Source organism: Tursiops truncatus, chromosome 1 (assembly GCF_011762595.2).
Source record: "Tursiops truncatus isolate mTurTru1 chromosome 1, mTurTru1.mat.Y, whole genome shotgun sequence".
NCBI lineage: Eukaryota > Metazoa > Chordata > Mammalia > Artiodactyla > Delphinidae > Tursiops > Tursiops truncatus.
The window spans coordinates 87,002,647-87,020,746 of record NC_047034.1 but is presented as its reverse complement, the minus strand read 5'-3'; the positions used below and the strand labels follow the sequence as shown (position 1 = coordinate 87,020,746).

At 52.5% G+C, this 18,100-nt stretch overlaps 1 protein-coding gene across 2 annotated transcripts; it reads right to left on the bottom strand.

Annotated features, from left to right (window-relative positions):
* Positions 1 to 7,767: 7,767 nt before the first annotated feature.
* Positions 7,768 to 12,906, bottom strand: KCNA2 (potassium voltage-gated channel subfamily A member 2). Of its 2 annotated transcripts, XM_073809727.1 has the most exons (3): positions 12,844 to 12,906; positions 10,986 to 11,324; positions 7,768 to 10,540 (listed from the first exon to the last, which is right to left on the bottom strand). In XM_073809727.1, the coding sequence occupies exon 3, from the start codon at positions 10,375 to 10,377 to the stop codon at positions 8,878 to 8,880; it is 1,500 nt and encodes a 499-aa protein (XP_073665828.1). In that variant the 5' UTR covers positions 10,378 to 10,540; positions 10,986 to 11,324; positions 12,844 to 12,906; the 3' UTR covers positions 7,768 to 8,877. The 2 variants fall into 2 exon arrangements, with proteins under 2 accessions (XP_073665828.1, XP_004317137.1); XM_004317089.4 differs by lacking the exon at positions 12,844 to 12,906 and having other exon boundaries at positions 10,986 to 11,743.
* Between the last annotated feature and the right edge of the window lie 5,194 nt (positions 12,907 to 18,100).

Below are 18,100 nucleotides of genomic sequence, written 5' to 3'. Positions count from 1 at the left end.
TGGGGATGCAGAAACCCAGTCAGAGGCCAATTTGGCCCGGGCACTGCTTGCTCAGCAGGCTGGAGCTCGATCATGGGACTTTCCAGCTTCCTGGGGCCCTTCAAATGAAGGAATCATCCAAGCACGACAACAAAGGGAAACTGGGTCGCTGGATCCCACGTGAAGGCAGAACTGGGGCAAGCACGGAGCGTGTTCAGACCCTCTGGAGTTGACACTCACCCTCGCCAAAGCCAGCCAGGCTACTCTCCGTGCTTTTCTCTCTCACTTCTTAGCCTGTGGCAGCTTGCTCCATTCCAGCCCTACCTGGCAGGGCACAGTCCTCGCTCTGTACTTCACAAGCTAAAAAGGCAGGCGTGTCAGCAGCTGACATGGAAATTGGTAGCAAAGTGAGCCCCTGAATATCCTCTTCCTCCCAGCTCCTTCTCTTTCTCTCTCTAGCAGCCCAGAGTGTTTATGTGCTCATACAAAGTGAGTGTCTGGGGAATCATTTTCAAGGAGAAGCAGGGCTTACAGCCCTCTCATGAAGACAGAGAACAGACCCAGGACTGAGTCCTCTGAGTAGCTACCAAAGGTCCTAGCACGCTGCCGCATTTACACCGCCCCCAGTTACCTAGATGTTGCAGCAGCTGTCCACATTATTATGTAATTACACCTGCCCTGTGCATCTGTCCGTGAAATGATGTAGGCAGTTCTCAACTGCAAACTCATCTGGAACATATCTGACTATTTTAGGAGTGCAGGGGAGCACAGAAAGTTATATTCGTTTCCTTGCTGAGGTTCAGGAGGTGTAAGAAGTGGCCATCAGGACAGGCTGCCTCAGTTGCTTCAGTTTACCAGCTGGCCATGCTAAGTCTGGTTTATGGGCTTCTATTATCTGATTGCTGCCAACTTGGCCAGACCGGAGGGCTGCTGGGAATGTTGGGAAAGGGCAAGCACCCCTGCACCACCTCACTTGCGTCAGATACGAGGAGCCCCTCTCAGCCCTGTCTAGGTAGAGCGCACACAGTCAAGTGCAGGAGGTGAGGCTGGAAGTATCTCCCATGGGTCTAACACACTGCCAGGGAGATGGAGAATGACAGCACGGTTCAGCTCAGACCGAGCTGTTTCTCCAAAGAGGCAGCTGAATTATGGGTGCTCTACTGCCTACACCGCAACCTAGATTTGGCCAGAATCAACAAAAGGATGGGTTCGTTAGTCCATTGGTTGCTACACATCTCGCCTTCCATGGGGCAGAGATGTTCTTTAGCTCCTCATTAAAAATGTTACTTTCAGATCTCATGAAATTCAAGCCTAGGTTACCACCAATGACAAAGAGAGAGGGAAACAGATCCATAATTTGCCAGGTCTTCGAGCTTTCCCCTCCCACAGAGCTACAAAGTTTGGAATAACTTTTCTGGTCCTCAGTGATGAGGTTACAGCCAATCAGGGCAGACAGAACAAAGAATAAAGCACCTGGCCTTTAGATCAGACTTCTCTTTTATCCCTGAGTCAGGCAGCCACATAGGAGGGAAGGGAAAGATGCTAGAGCCTGATCTTTTGTTATGAAAGAACTACCTTCTAGAGAGGTCCCTACGCAGGAGAAAAGGAGCTGAACTGGAGATACGGTGAGAATGCAAAGGAAGGTCATTTTAAAAATTCAAATAAATGCAGTTTATTTCTTGGGTTGCCAAATGTATTCCACATTAGTGAAGCTAAGGGGATCGGTCAGTGTATTAACTGTATAACTTTGGAAACAATGGTATACATATATACATATACTATACATATATATACACAGATATATGTATATATGGAAAACCTGTGATAACTCAGGACCAATTAACCAAAACCTCGACTAATGAGAATTATGTTTTCTTACTATAATTTCAGTAGAAAGAGGCAAATGATAGTAAGGGCATTATCTGATGAGCCCAAATAGCCAACTTCCAGGGATGTCTTGAAGCCCGCAGACATTCAGCCTATTTCTTTGGTCTTCTCCACCCACACTCTGTACAAGGAGCACTGAGGTTGAGAATGTTGACCCTGAGCAATGCAAGGTCTTCTGTCATCTTCAAACATTTTACTTACTAAGGCAGGGAAGTTTATACTAACCTACTTAGGAAAGGTTTTTTTTTGTTTTTTTTTTTATAACAAAGGTTGAACCAAAACACGTTTTCCCATTCCCACCCAAAAAACCATAATTGTAAAGCCATCCGGACGGCTCCCTTCCCTGAGCATTTCCCCATCAGTTAACTGAGGTTTTGCTGTATACGCACGTATAGAGCAAGGTAGATTGAAAAGGAATGGGATGGGACCCTGGCATTGCCAGTCTTCCCCGATTGTCCAGTCTGAAAATTCAACCGCACAGATTTTTTTCAGGAAAGGAGACTCTTCTAAAGTCCCCAGTTACGTGTGCAGATATTTGTGCAACAGTACACTATCTTGGGTGGTGGGGTCTTCGTTTCACTACTGTCATGTCCTAACCACCCACAAACACTATCCCTGTAGACCTCTGCCCACAAACACTTGCTTCTCTCCACAGCTCTCATGGCATCCCTTTGGTTAAGCAAGTCAGCTTGTTTTGAAGGACAGCCAGAGGGCAATTCCCCAAATCTGCCCAGTCTACCCATCCCAGGTGCAAACCTCCAGGCCACATTCCTCCAGCATCCATCTCCCAGGGGAGGGGAGGGAGGAAAACAGAGGGATCAAGTGATGGCTTTAAGTGCATGGAAATGATCTTCTGTAATGGCTCAGGATGCTTTATTCTTATCTATTGGTAAGCGCTTTCCTGCAGGCTTCCATTACACCCTGCCAGTCTGACCGTAAGTCCACGAGATGACCTGGTGTGAGGTCACTCAAACTCAAGGTTTCAGTGCCTGGAGCTTGTGAGAGTGCCATGTGAGAGCAGGCAGAAGGGGCAGGTGGCAGGGAGAGAGGGACGGAGATGCACACGGAGACAGAGAGAGGTGCACACGGGGAAGAGTCAGAGAGATAAAGCAAGCCTTCTCCCGACCTTCCTGGTGCAGATGTTGAACCGGTGTATGTTTACATTCCAAAGGAGGGTCAGAGCCTCAGAGGGCAGGAGTCATATGACCACGTGGGAAGAAGAGGGAACTACAGAGACGGTGAACTAATGCCCAGAAGCCAAGGGCGTTATCTGAGCATCCGGGTACTATCACTTTTCAGTCCTGAGAACAAGATTTTGAGATAACTATTGCTAAAGAAAACAGTCACTATTTAGTTTATTGCACGTTTCCTCTTTAAAAAATAAACTATGAGAGATGGAGCTGAACTTTGGTGGGAAAGGAAGCAGAAAGAAGGGAAAAGTGAACTAGGTTTGTTTGAGGAAGAGACCCATCCCAGCTTGTCAGGGATCCCTTACCTCCACCTGTCCCTGCTTGCTGCTTTGATGAGAGAACAGGGCTGGTCTCAACAAGGGCCAAGTCTTAGGATCAAGATAATGGTCACATTAGCCGTTTGGACACCTCCCAGCATCCAGCGCTCTGCTAGTTGGCTCTGCAGGTGGCTAATGATGTTAATGAGTTTGAGGTCATGGGTTCATACCTGGCAATGGACACTTTGCCAAGGCTGGGCAAGCCTCCATTGTGTAACCAAGGAGCACCCTGGAAATTACACCCTATGTAGACCAGCCCTCGCAGACCAGGCAGCCGTCACCCAGATGGAGGCTGTTATGACAACGGGCCCCAGGAGAGCCAGAGCTGGAGCAGGGTTCACCATCCCCACCCCTGGGTAAACAGTTCAAAGCAGTGTACTCCTCCCACCTGCCATGGCGGCGGTGGGGGGGTCTGGTGCTACCCTCATATGCAATTTGCAAACTGTCCTATAGTTTCCTTTGGGGAAAGTCAGCCTCCACCTCTCTTCTCTGCTACTGTTGGCAGCACTGAACCCCCAGCCCGCCCTCTCTCAGCTGGGCGTGGCACTGATACTTTATGGTTGACCATGATTAAGGAAGTTCACTACAAAGACCTCACTACAATGGAGTGAGAGATCCAGGGAGAGCAGACAGGACAAGCTAATTCTGCAGCCCTCTCCACACGGGGTGGCCACATGAGCCCCCAGGCTGGAGACTCAACAAAGCTTTCCTGGGAGCCCTTTCCACACCAGACCAATGGAGTCTGGGGGCACACTCACTTGGGGCCCCCTTTCAGGGCTAACCTCCTGGTTTCATGCCTACTCCATCCTCGGAGGCCCAGCTGAGAGGAGCAGAGGGAAGCAGAGAGGAAGGAAGAGTGTGTCAAACACCACAGAAGCTTCAGGAAGCACAGTGCCTTCATTATGACCTTCGGTACATTTCAGCTCCTGAAAAGTTAATTCTGAAATATGACTAGCTCAGGTACTCTTTCTTCCTGACAACCTCTCCACCTCTCCTGGACTTCCTTCTCTGTGGACTCCTGAGAACTCCAACGTCCTTGAAAGTTTGAGCCCATGGAAGCACCTGCTGAAGCTAAAGGGAAAATTGGTATCCTGACTTGAAAACACTTGAAAGGCCCAGCATGTTGCGCGGAATGTGCAGATTTGGACCCACACGCTCATTCCCTGTGGCTGTTGCTTCCTCCATGGAGACTGGGAGCTTGACCATCTTCAGGAGGGAAGCGTGGGGGCACATCCTGGATGGCCGCAGGAGCAGAGACCTGATCTGATGCCTGACTTCAACCCCCCAACTTCCATCTGAGGTGAAGCCTTTGCTAAAACGCACCCAGCTCTCAGCTAGTCCTACTAGTAGGAAGAGCCAGCTCTGTGTGTAACCCAAAACAGCGTGTAATTTTACAAAGCATTTCAATCTGGCCTTAGAATATAGGATACAAATCAGGCCTCCTGAAAAAAAGATGCTGTTTGCTTGTGTAACATCAGGTTTAAGTCCTTAATCAGGTTTCACTTAAGCTGAATTGGTGTGTGTTTCCTCAAGGTACAGCCACTGGGTGGGAGGCAAGGCAACCAGGTGGAGCCGGGGCAGGGGAAGAAGCCTGCCTGGCATTGCACACCCATAGAGGGGACTCAGGAGTTGACTCCATGGGGCTTATGCCCAAGAGCAAGTGAGATGCCACAAGCAAGTAAAGGTGACTCATTTTAAGAGACAAGTCTACACATGGCCTTGACTTTCTGACTGAGCCCCCTGACAAAGCCACTGGGGATGGAGGGGCGATAAGGTCTGTGGGCTGAGGGAACGTTGGGAGCATCCTCACTCTGGTTCTGGGCCTGCGACCCTGCAATTTCTTGAGCCACCACTGCTTTCAAGAGGACGGGGTTGAATCCAGAGATCCCAGGGGTTGGGAGCAGGGGAGACTGGGCTATTGGGTTGTCTGTGTGGACTTGTTTTGAAAGAAAGGACGGGGCCAGGAGGTGTATATTAATGGACCGTCAGCTGTCCCAGGTCCTTCCATGCTTGGCACCAGGGTTTCTGGTGGGAGGAAGGTGAACAGGTAGAAACCCTATGAGATTCCCAGTCTTAATCACAGATCTGCTTGACAATGGTGGTCCATATTTTGCCTTAAACCTTGGGGTTATTTTTCTGAAATCTAGGAGTGAGGCGGGGGAAAAGACTAGAAGAAGAGATTTCCTGAAGGATATTGAGGGGGAGAGATGCAGGTTAGGGAAAGATGATTAAATCTGATCTTTTGTTTATGCCTATTAATTTATAGCTATGGGGGCAGAACAATGGATCTGAGTATATGTACACATTTCATGTGTGGTGTGTGTGTGTGTTCTTGGGTGTGTGTGCTGTATTTTGTGTGTGTAATATGAATAAATGTATTGTGTGTATAAACCGAGTTTGTATTTTGTGTGCAGAAATAATAGTAAAGTATCTTTTGTGTATTCTGTATGTGTACCCATGTGTCCATGTAGTTTCTGTGTGTTTTGCATCTGAGTTGCAGGTTTGTACGTGGTGTATGTAGGTATTTGTATATGTTCTGTATCGGTAAGTACATTCCGTGTCTGTGCTGAGTGTGCGTATTCTGGATATAGGTATAACCGTGTATCTTTTGAGTGCCCTTTTCATTAATTTGGTCTCTGTGTATTCTGCGTGTGTGGTGCATGTTTTGTATTTGTGTATGGCAACAATGTAGATCTCTTTTGTGATGGGTGTGCATGTCTGTGTGCCGGTGTGGGTGAACATTTTATAGTCCCAGGTCAAGGACACTGGGATAAAACATCTACCCCACAACCTCGCCCTTAGGTATGGGTTGTCTTACCATCTATTTTCCCAAGGTCTGCGTCCCTCCACCCTATGTCTTGGAAATGCAGCACCATCTCCCATATAGGAGAGGAAGAGAAGCACAGAGGCTTCGCGCTGGGCCTGGGATGCCCTGCAGACCCCTGGGGCTGTGGGTGACCAGGAACTAGTGAGCACCCTGGGCTGGTGCCCCACCCCCCCAGGGTAACTGGAGGTGCTGAAGAGCCAACAGTGAGGCCGGGGCTGGAGTCATGGCTGGGCAGCCTGACCACACAACTCGCTGTGTTTGGGCAATTTAATCTATTATGTTGAAAGGCAAAGAAGCCCAGTTTGTGAGGCAAAAGCTTCCCCACCTCCATCTATTCCAGGGCCAGCTGAACTCTACCTTTAGGCTATGCAGTGCTTCTTCACTCGCAGCCTGTTCTGGCGGCGGGGAATGATTCTGTACCCAGCCTTTGGTTTCTTAAGCAGCCCTGGTTGCCAGTTTAATGCGGAGAGATCTTGAGAGAACATGATGCCTGTGGATCAACTAGGGTTTCCATCCCTTGGTCCTGAACTTCAGAAATTTCCACATAGAGGAGGTTTCCTTTCAGCCCAGACCTGTGGAATTGGGTCCCCAGGAGCCCTCCTCCTTAGTGTCCTTGGTTTCAAAGCAGGTGATCCATTCTGGCTCTTTGGGGAAAGATTCAGGAAAGTGACTGATGCAGAGGCAAATGACCATGTTGTTTTTGTGTATTTTGCATCAGAGTTGCAGGTTGTGTCTTCGTTCATGGTGTATGTAGGGCTCTTGTGTATGTTCTATATTGGTAAATACATTCTACGTCTTAAATAAAAACCGGACAGGGTGGGGAAAGACGAGAATGGAGATGATGAAGATGATGGGCTGTAGAGAGGAGGCCTGGGTTGGGTCTGGCCCAGGACAGCTGGAGCTGTGAGGGCCCTAGGGCCCTTGTGCACTCAGTAAGACAAGCTTCAGCCATGAGAAACTGAAGCTGCAGCACATGGAGGGCAGAAAGACAATTCGAACATCTAAGAATCCAGGAAGACTGGAGTGTCTGAGGCAATGGCAGCAAACCTAGGCCCAGTGGGATGATCAATGAGACAAATTAACCCATTAGGCCTCTGAGACAACCAACCCACCAAGCAGTGGATTTGCTCCTGAACCTGAACTCCAGAGAATGACTATATATGTATGTGTGCATATATACATATACACACGTATGTATGTATATATATGTATATATGTATATATATGTGTGTGTGTATATATATATATATACACACACTCTAGTGCACATAGTCAAACACATGCATATATTGCCCTGTGTCAAAAATATTGCATAAGCTTATACAAGGTTCAAATGCAATTTTTCCTATAGCTAGCTAGGTAGAGGAATTCGTGAAAGAGATTCTCGATACATATTTATATACACTGGATCCACAGATCCGCATTTCCTCAGGACGAGATGCCCCAGTCAGCTATACAGTCATGCCCATGACTAGGTTAATTCCTAAGATGCAGTCACGTGAGGTGTTTAGACACTGCTTTCCCTGCTCGCTCTCCTGGCTTTGCAGAGCTGTGTGCCCCCATTTGGAAGAACAGGGATGGGGTGGGCTGGAGGGCCAGAAGTTTTGGTTCCCCACTCCAAACAGTCTATTATTTTTCTCCTGATTGAGGGCTTTTGTATTCTGATGGGAAAAAAAAGACAACCCTCGTTCAATGCCACTCCTAGGCTATTAATACTCTAAATATGAATACTGTGTAGGCTACTAAGAAAATAGGTTATCTCCTGTGTTTTAAATATTGAGATTCATGCAACAAACACCCATGCAGCTCTATCGCATCACTGGTAAATTTCACTGCAGTGTCAGTGTAGCTGGGCCCCGGCACTAGGAAAGCAGATGCCTGCAACCTCCAGTGTAGCGAAGAAATCAGACATGTTTTTGTGACCCCGAAGCCTGCAAAAATGGTGAAATCTGAAGCTGAGAGGTCCCTTGGTTTGTCAGCTTCTCCCGGTAGGGCTAAGGGAGCAAATGTGAAACCTGACAACTCACATTCGGTCATCCTAACCGTCCCTCCCCTGGGCTTCCCTCACATCGACAGTGCAGAGAAAAAACCAAATGCAGTATTTTCCGTTATGAAACACAAGCCTCCGGAGCGTCTGCTTGGCAACTGCATTTCACAACCCCCCAGCCTGTGACACAGAAAGTAATTCCAACACACAGCACTGTGTGTTCTTTTCAATGCAAAAATGGGAAAGACCTTTCGAATAATTACCAGAACTTTAAAGCTAAGCTACCGTGGTTTTCCTCTGTGAAGGGGGAGGTAGGCTCAAGTGGGGTGTGGGGGGGAATTGCATCTCCGAGATGCCGTGTGCATTTCATTAGGAAGAAAAGGTGACACTGATGTGGTAGGTTCTGTATTTGCTATGAGGTGGCCTCAATGTGTCCTTCTGAAATCCTGGCTTCCATAGGTGACTCCCATCTTTGGAAACCCCTAAGCCGGTGATGAAGATTTGCATGAAAGCCATGGATACATATTCTGTGTTCTAAATCAAAAATCAAAAGATCAAAAGTCACTTGCACGACTATTGCTTTCCATGCAGAACCAGATACACACTGTAGAACACACTGACTACAATGCAGGCTATTATGCAATATCTGCATTAGTTCCATTGAGCTGTGAGTATGTGAATAGGGTTCAATCAGACATCAGTTAACATTTTGGTAATATTCACATAGTTTGTATTAGCCAAAGTGCAGTTGGCTGTTTTCAAGTTTTCCTCTCTAAAGTCCTCGTTACTGTTGTTTACCCCCTCCTGGATCTCCATGTAGTCAGACTTACTAATGGTAGAGGCACTTCTACTTTTCTTTAGGTCAGGGGAGGATGGGATCTTTGGACAGCTCGTCACTTGCAAGTACTGGGCCTGTTCCTCTCCCTCTGTCTCCCGGTGGTAGAAGTAGTTGAAATTGGACACTATGACGGGGACAGGTAAGGCAATGGTTAACACACCTGCAATTGCACATAGGGAACCCACGATCTTTCCCCCAATAGTAGTTGGAACCATGTCTCCATAGCCTACAGTTGTCATGGAGACGACTGCCCACCAGAAGGCATCCGGGATGCTCGGGAATTGGGACTCTCGCTCATCGGCCTCTGCGAAATAGACAGCACTAGAGAAGAGGATGACCCCGATGAAGAGGAAGAATATCAGGAGGCCTAATTCTCTCATGCTGGCTTTGAGGGTCTGACCTAGAATCTGAAGACCTTTGGAGTGTCTGGACAACTTGAAAATCCTAAAGACTCTTACCAACCGGATGACTCGAAGGATGGCCAGTGACATGGCTTGCTGGCCCTGCTGAGCATCTTCTGGCTTCTCAGCCAGCTCTGTTCCCAGGGTGATGAAGTAGGGGATGATGGCTACAATGTCAATGATGTTCATGATGTTGGTGAAGAAGCCGGCTTTGCTGGGACAGGCAAAGAACCTCACCAAGAACTCAAAGGAGAACCAGATGATGCAGAGGGTCTCTACAATGAAGAAAGGGTCGGTGAAGGAAGTGGACTGCTGGTACCCGATGGTGCTATTGGAATAGGTATGGAAGGTCACTCCACTGCCATGCATGTCTTCATTCTCATCCCGGAATATGGGCAACGTCTCCAGGCAGAAGCTGACGATTGAGATCAAGATCACCATGACAGATACAATAGCTATAATCCTGGCAGGCCCTGAGCTCTCTGGGTATTCAAAGAGAAGCCACACCTGTCTCTGAAATTCATTTTCGGGTAGAGGACGCTCTTCCTCTTTGATGTAGCCTTCATCTTCCCGAAACATCTCCATTGCTTCTTCTCCTAGCTCATAAAACCGAATTTCTTCGGAGAATATATCTAGGGGCACATTCACGGGTCGCCTCAACCGGCCCCCAGACTGGTAGTAGTACAAAATGGCGTCAAAGCTTGGGCGGTTCCGATCGAAAAAGTACTCATTCCGGAGAGGGTCAAAGTATCTCATCCGCTTCTTTGGGTCCCCTAAGAGGGTCTCTGGAAACTGGGCTAAGGTCTTTAGCTGGGTCTCAAACCGCAGCCCTGAGATGTTGATCACCACCCTCTCACAGCATTCGTGGTCTGCTTCTGGGTCATAGGTGTCCTGCGGGTGCCCAGGGAGGGCAGCGGCCTCATCCACTGGGTCTCCGGTGGCCACTGTCATAATTGGAACCAAGAGAAGCGCCTCTCGCTATGCCTTCTAGCTGCCTGGCGGCAGGGAGCTCAGGGCGCTGCTTACGGCCCCAGGAAACACAGCAGCATCGGCCTGCACTCCTGCAGGGGAGCCCCCAGGTCTCTCTGAGAGCCAGAGAGATAGCCCCGCTTGGCTGAAAGACAGAGGTGGTTAAGGACATAAGACCACTCAGCATTGGCAACTTGACCTGGGTTGCTGCTTTTTCTCTCTCATCTCTCAGCCAAGAAGCTCAAAAATATGACCACCACCACAAAAAAGTAAGATTTATGTTCACCTCGTAGCCTGGCTGGGGATGAGAGGGGAGCAGGTGGCGGTCTCTCAAGAAAGCTCTGGATTGCCCTGCACTGGGGGCAGGTGGCTGGTACAGGTCCCTCTGCACTGCACAGGCTTCATGGAGCACAGCCCCATATCAGAGGCTGGAAGGGAACCTTCTCCCAGGCAGTGAACTAACGTCTTGCAGATACCTGCACCCTGGGAGGTATTTGCAGTGGTGGACCTTGGGCCTGGGCCTCTCTCATTGCCCACACCCCAATGACTCTACACATGGCTATTGGTTATTAAATAATAGATTGATTTACCTGACAAGGCAGGAATCTGCAGCTCTCTTCCTTGCAGAACTGATCTGATGCTGCAGGAATCCTAGATACACAAACAGGCAGTCTGATTCCCCATCACGTCTTCTCACTTGAGCTAGAAATAATGGTGAGTCATTCTGGGCAGGAGGGTAGGCTCCAGGTCCTGGAGGTGAGCTCCAGGGCTGGGCTGGGCTGGAGGGGCAGTGGGATGCCTGGTCAAGGGCACGCAGGACTCGAGGACAGCCGAGATTGGGTCTGGAGCCTTTGAAAGGAAGGAGGCAAGATGCAATGCTCAGCAAAAGCCAGAGTCCTCCTGGCTGTCCTCAGGAGGTGTGACGTTGCCTGGAAAAAACAAGGTGGAATCAGGGCTTTTGGGCAGCTGGTGCCAAGATTTAGGAGGGCGCTGGCAGCTTCTCTTCCATGCCCACCTTGCATTCTGGTGTCACACCTGAGAACTATCCCTCAGCCTCCCAGCCTCCTCTGGGCAGGCTTACATCAGTTGGAAGTATGCTCTCCCAGGGAACAAGCCTTTAGACTTGGCTGGGCCTGTCTCCTCCAGGGGCCTCCCCGGGCTGAGCCAGATGCCCCATTGGTCCTCTGCAGCCATCAGGAGGGACTCTGGGCAAAGCCTCCCACCCCCAGGTCAGGACACAGCATCTCCCAAGGGGAGGGCTTCCTACGCCGCAGCCTGACTTCCAGCTCTGTCCTCTGCAGAGTCCTGGAAGAAGAACGGCTCCTCCCCACTCTGGCCCCCCAACACACACACTCCTTCAGAGCTCATTTAGGGAGACTCCTCACACAGAAAGGTCGATCTCCAAAAGCTGGCTGGCTTGGTCCCAGGACTTACTCTCCCTCAGGGATCCCTAAACTGCAGGCCTCCCTCCGGGCGCGGTGGCATTTGAACTGGGCAGGCGCTCGACCACCGATTTCTCCCCAAGACAAAATCCCTCACGTCGTCTCCTCGGCAGTGAGCACAGAACCAAGGCTCAGTCAGCCTGGCTTCGAGGCGGCTTGGCAGCAGCGAGAGGGGGGAGCCTGGAGGAAGCCGGCTTCCGGGCTGGCCCCCTGCCGGCCCAATCCTGCCGGCCCCAGGGCGGGGAGGGGTCCGGGGCCTCTCCCCATCGCCCCGGGCTCCGGCCGGGACTCCGCCGGGCGCGCTCCGCGCTCGGCTCGGAGCGAGTGGATCAGACCCACCAGCTGGCCGCGGCAGCCAGCGCCACCTTAACCCCCTCCTGCCCGATCCGGAGGGGGCTCTAGCGGCGGGCCTGAGCGCAGCCCAGCTGTTTTGCCCCTAGGATCCGAGGGAGCTCCTAGGCTCCATCTCCTTTGGAAAACACTGGAACCTAAACACTGGGGGTGGGGAGTAGGCTGCTGCCCCAGATCTTGGCTTCCTCCCTCCTAAGAGCGGGGTCACCCCGGCAGCCCACGGCCCCAGGGAGGCGGAAAAGCCCTTCTCTGCCGAAAAGCCGTTTTCATTCCGAGCCGGAGGGGGGAACGCTGCCCGGCCGTCGCAAGTGATATGGGTCCTACCAACCGGCTCTATTTACCAGACATGGTTATGCTGTCACTGCACTTCCCATCACCCACCAGCTCCTCTCTGCGCCCCCCGCCCCGCGCCCCGCATTGCCCGGAGGGTCCCCGAGCCCGTTCCGTGTTCTCTCCTTCCGCTGGACGCCAGCCCCTCTCGCCCGCCCCGGCCCGGGCCGGCAGCCATGGTCGGCACAGACTCGCCCGCCCCGGACTCAGCCCGAGCCCGCCGCGCTGCCGGCTGCGCCGCCCGGTGCCCCGCAGCCCCTGTGGGCGCCGCAGCCCAGGCAGGGGGAGGCAGCACGCGCAGCCGAGCGCCCCGACACCCATTTACCCTTCCCGATGGGCACCCGGAGCCTCCATGTTTCTGGGTGACCGCAAGCGCCGGCGGAACCGCGGCGGCAGCGGGCGGCGGCAGCGGGCGGCGGCGGCGGCGGCGGCGGCGGCGGCGGGGTGCGGGCGGCCAGCCGGGAGCCGGCTCTGCAGTCCCGCCGGCGGCGCGTAAGGAGAGCCCGGCCGCCGCCCGCAGCCGCACCGCGCCACGCAGCGCCGCACCTGGCCGCCAGCGAACTCGAATTAAAGGGGCCGGCGGGGGCCGGAGCCGACGAGGCGCGCCGCCCGCCGCCGCCGCCGCCGCCACCGCCACCGGGCTGTCCTCTCAGTGGGGCCCCAGGGCCTCGGCCCCCTCCCCGCAAGGAAAGCACCCCATCCCTTGGCAGAGCTCAGCTTACTGACCAGAACCTCGTGGAGGGCTGAGCTGGGTGCTACCAGGGCCGGGGAACCGGGGGCAGAAGTTGAGGAGCGGTCATGAGAGACTCCTGCCAACAGTAAGAAGTAGCCAAGGAGGAAACATCAGTAGCAGCTCTCCCAGGCCCGAGAAGGGATCCAGCCCCGTGGGAAATGTGTTGCTATTCTTATGATGCTGCCAGACAGAATCTGCAGACCCCCTCCTTGCCCTCTAGCGCCGCCTCACCCCCTCCTCCTGCTCTGCCTCCCACCCGCCTCTTACCCAGCCAAAGCTTTGGCTTCTCAGAGGGGAATGCAGCAGGTGCGGGCCGCAGTGTGGCAGAAACTCGCTGCTGTGTTCGCCCCCACCGGGACGAGCCGCAGGAACCCGCAGAACTGCAGCGCTGGCTCTCTGGACTCCCTCCCGCAGAGCCGGGGCAGGGAAGGCTGGGGGACGTGCAGCTGCCCCAGGGAAGCGCCAGCTCCTCACAAAATGGGCCCCTGACAGACCTCACAAAACCAGCTGGCCCACGGGGCTCTGGAATTGGAAATGCAACTCACGGCGCACCGGGGTGGGTGATGGAAGATGCCCTTTGCTTTTGGAAGAATGTGTGGGAAGCCCAGTCTGCCCTCTGCTCAGATGGTGGATCTGAGAGGGCCCAGGGTGCTCTTGGGAGCCCCGTGACAGCCCCAAGCCCTTGCCAGTTCTGGTGTCCTGTCTGAATTGCTGTTCCAAACAGCGGTTCCTTGAGCCCAAACTGCAGCAGACACGGAGCCCTGTGTGCAGAGGACCTCTGGTCCCAGGGAGGCTGCTGCTGGGCCCTCCTTGATCAGATAACCCTCCTCTTTAGGCCTGTAGTTCCTGATGGAAGCTCTGAGAACCCACAGGGTCTGGGTCTGTGGAATTCAAGTGTTTCATCAAGGTAGTATTCAAGGCATTGTTTAAGACTGGGGGCCTAACCAGAGCTGCAGGCGGACAGTGACCTCAGTGAGCTCTGGGAATGACAGATGACTACCAGGCAGGACTGGTTTGGTTTAGGGCCTCATAGAAGCTGGACTGGCAGTGTCCCAACCTGAGTGTGACCTGAGTATTTTGGAACCAGCCAGGCTGGGACTTAAATCCCTGCCAGGTCCTAGGCAAGTTCATTCATGTCTCTGAACCTCAGTTTCCTCATCTGCAAAATGAGGATACTTCACAGGCTGTTGTGAGGGTTAAATTGTTTATGCAAAGAGTTTAGCCCCCAGCAGACACTCCACAAATGTTGGTTTCTCCACTCTGCTTCCCTAGGAAACTCCCCTCCCAGCTCCCAGCTTCCTGCTTAGCTTTGGGCTCTTTCTCTAGGTGCCCAGTCACCAGGTTCTCTCTGCTTCTCAGTCTGCCCACCCCTCGCTCTCCTTGAGGTCTCAGCCATTCCCACCTCCTTCACCAAACTATCCTCCAGAACTCTGCTTCACACTCCTTCTAGAGGCTTCCCCCGACCAGCCCCCAGGGCTCTCGTCCTCCTTCTTGCCACATAGGGTCTTTCTGTCAATTAAAACACAACAGTCTTAGCCATTTCATCATGTCTATATATTTTCTTGGCCCTCCTCTGTTGAAATGAAAGCCGTGGACAGAGAAAAGTTCTCAAGGGAGAATTAATAATTGTGCTCGTTGGTGACATATGCTTAACATGTGTCAGACACTGTGCCAAGCACCTCTAGCCCAGTGGGACGTGTGATCCTCACAGCTCGAGGAGGTGATTTCTACATCAGCACCATCGCAGAGAAAAGGAAGCTGAGGCAGAGAGAGATGAAGCAACCTGCCCAAGGCCACCGAGTGGTGGCTCTGGGACTTGAATGACGTCTTGACACACCTGTAACCCTCACAGTCCCTGCTCAGGTAGAATGGGCAGCCCTTAAATTTCCTTTCCTTCTCTGGGATTTTCCTCTGACCCTCCTTCCATCTGGTTGGCCTCAGGCCTATGTCATCCTACCTCTCCCCTTTAAAGCCTGATCTAAGGGTGAAAGACAGCCAAAAAGAAATTAACCAGAGAAGGAAAGAAATTAACCAAAGAAGGAAATTAAAAAGAGAAGCATAGGGGCTTCCCTGGTGGTGCAGTGGTTGAGAGTCCGCCTGCCCGATGTGGGGGACACGGGTTCGTGTCCCGGTCCGGGGAGATCCCACATGCTGCGGAGTGGCTGGGCCCATGAGCCATGGCCGCTGAGCCTGCATGTCTGGAGCCTGTGCTCTGCAACGGGAGAGGCCACAACAGTGAGAGGCCCACGTACCACTAAAAAAAAAAAAAAAAGCGTAACAGTTGTTCAGGGCTCTACCTCTGTGGCTCCCGCTCTGAAAGGTGTCACTTGGTTTGGTAATGCTGGGTGAGAGAAAGAACGGGGCCCAATTCTTACCCCTGACACTTGCTAGCTGTGTGAACTTGAGCAAGTTATTTCAACTCTGAGCCTTAGTTTCCGATCTGTCTACAGGACAGCAAAATGACTTTGCGGGGGTGAGGGGTAAGGATTAAATGAGGTATGGATTGGACAGCCAGCTAGCTTAACCTAGGTGTTTAAGGTCACCATTTCCCATTTTGGCCACGAAAGATCAGCTGGAGTGCCCCTAGATGCCCTCCCTGGGGCAGGTCAAACCCCAAAGACCACTCCCTGCCCCTTCAGTCCAGTTTTCTGCTTGGGAGCTAGGTCCTGCTTTCAGCAGAGGGAAAGACTGGTGACCGTCACAGCGAGTGACCGGCCCCCACCCAGCACAGGGAAGGTGTCAGTTCCTGCGCTCCAGGACTACAGCCATTGAAGGGAGGAGTTTATGACGGTGTGTCCATGCCCACACCGACCCTCATCCCCACCCAAGCACCACAGGGACGGGAGGGAGGGGCTTCGTTTTTTCCACCACAATTCATGAACATAGGGGCCTCTAGTGGGGTCACTCCCGGAGGACCAGCTCTCCCTCCTTGCATGACGGCCACATCTGATGATGCTTGCTGTAAAATGGGGATACTTCACAGGCTGTTGGGAGGGTTAGCCCACGAACCCACCCACCCACTGTGCCAGCACAGCCCCCGCTAGCCCACCAGAAGCAGGGCAGGGAAGCATGGAATGTGAGGCCAGGCACTGGGCTGACAGCTCTCCATAGACCATTTGATTTAATCCTTGCCACCAGCCAGTGGGAAAGGTGCCATTAGCTCCATTTTACAAATGCAGATACTGGAGCTCAGAGAAGGCAAGTCGCTGTCCAGGGTAATTTAGCCGGTAAGTGACGAGACTAGGATGGAACTGGCCTGTCTGATTCCACAAATCACCGTTCCATCCTGCTGCTTGCTTCCACTGTTAGCAGAGTGGCAGGCCTCTGGGCTCGCTTCCTGGTCTCAGGAACGTGGATTCAATCCAGCAGAACTTGCAGAGCCTCAGGTCATATCAGCATGTCCTGTGGAGGTTGCCCAGCCCAACAGGAGGTCTGTTTTAGGGGCGGGTTGGTGCTGACGGTGATGAACTCTTCACACCAAGGGAGTCGGGGCTGTGGCGCATATGATTCAGGACCTGAAGGCTCTGCCCTGTGCCCTTTGCTGGAGCAGCTCTAGTGATTCTTGTCTCATCTGCAAGACCCAGGGCTCAGCATCCCTCACCCTGGCCAAGGAATATACAGCACAGAGCATCGGACCAGGGCTGTAGTCTTAGCAGGCAGAGCTGTGTGACCCAAGGCCACTCACTTGACCTTTCGGTGCCACAGTTGACTTGTAAAATAGGAAGGATGACATTTCCCGCCCCACCCCCTTTGTTTCATAGGGTTTAAAGAGAAAGAGGGAGGAAGGAAGGAAGGAAACTAACATTCACTGTTAGTGTGTGTTACAATCTCATTTGTTAGGATCAAAGAGAAGAATACGTGTGGACACACTTGGAGAAGCCAAAAGCCTGATCCGTGTGGAAGAGTCCCCTGTTCTTGCGATTGTCATCACTGCTGTTGTGACTGTGCCCTGCCAGTGTGCGTCATGCCTGACGTCTGAGGACTTCCCCCGGAAGTACAGTGAGCATCATTGCAGCCCCCTACTTATCTGAGAACTGCCTCCTACACGTCTCCTAAGGTGGTCAAGGGCTGCCTCCTACAGGAAGCCTTCTGAGATTAACTCCTGCTGCCTCCAAGGAACTCCTGTATGGAGGCCTGGGCCTTGGTTCCTGTCCTGAATTAGCTGCTATGCACTCATCCCACTGTCCTGCAAATCTTGGCCAAATAGAAGTGTACATTAAGGAATGGTTGAAGGGGGTGGGCCTTCCCTCACCTTTTGGAGCCACGCCCCCGTGTCAGGCACTATGCTGGTTGTCTCACAGTCAGGCCCCTGCTGTTAACACCCAAAGGCGGAATAGCATAGTGGTTGAGGCACAGCTGTCGGTGCTGGCAGGTCCAGGGCCCGATCCCAGGCCTGGCACCTTTTGGCTCTGTGACTTGGGTCCTCCCCTCATATTTCTATTGAGTGATTGGAATGTAAAGCACTTAGAACAGTGCCTGTGCCCTAGCAAACACTAAGCGTTAGCCGCCAGCAGACCATCCTCTCAGCACGGTCACCATGGTCTTCTCTATTAGAAAGGGAAGTGGGAGAAGTTTATGACGAGTTGTGAGAGCAGACGCCTTTTGTGTTCTAGGCCACATCCCCTGGACCACCTATGACTTTAGCTGCCCGTGGAGGAAGTTTGGCTTCTGGGAGTGCTGGCAGTGTCCCCCGTCAACCACAACGTCTCTGGGCTCTTCTGATGCAGGACTCTTTCTGTGGCCAGGGCGGCTCACTCAGGCTGCCCAGTGTGGCCTGGATGTCGGAAGAGGCAACTGAATGCCCTGACAGCCCGTCTGTAAGAGGGACAATTCACGTTCTCCAGCCAGC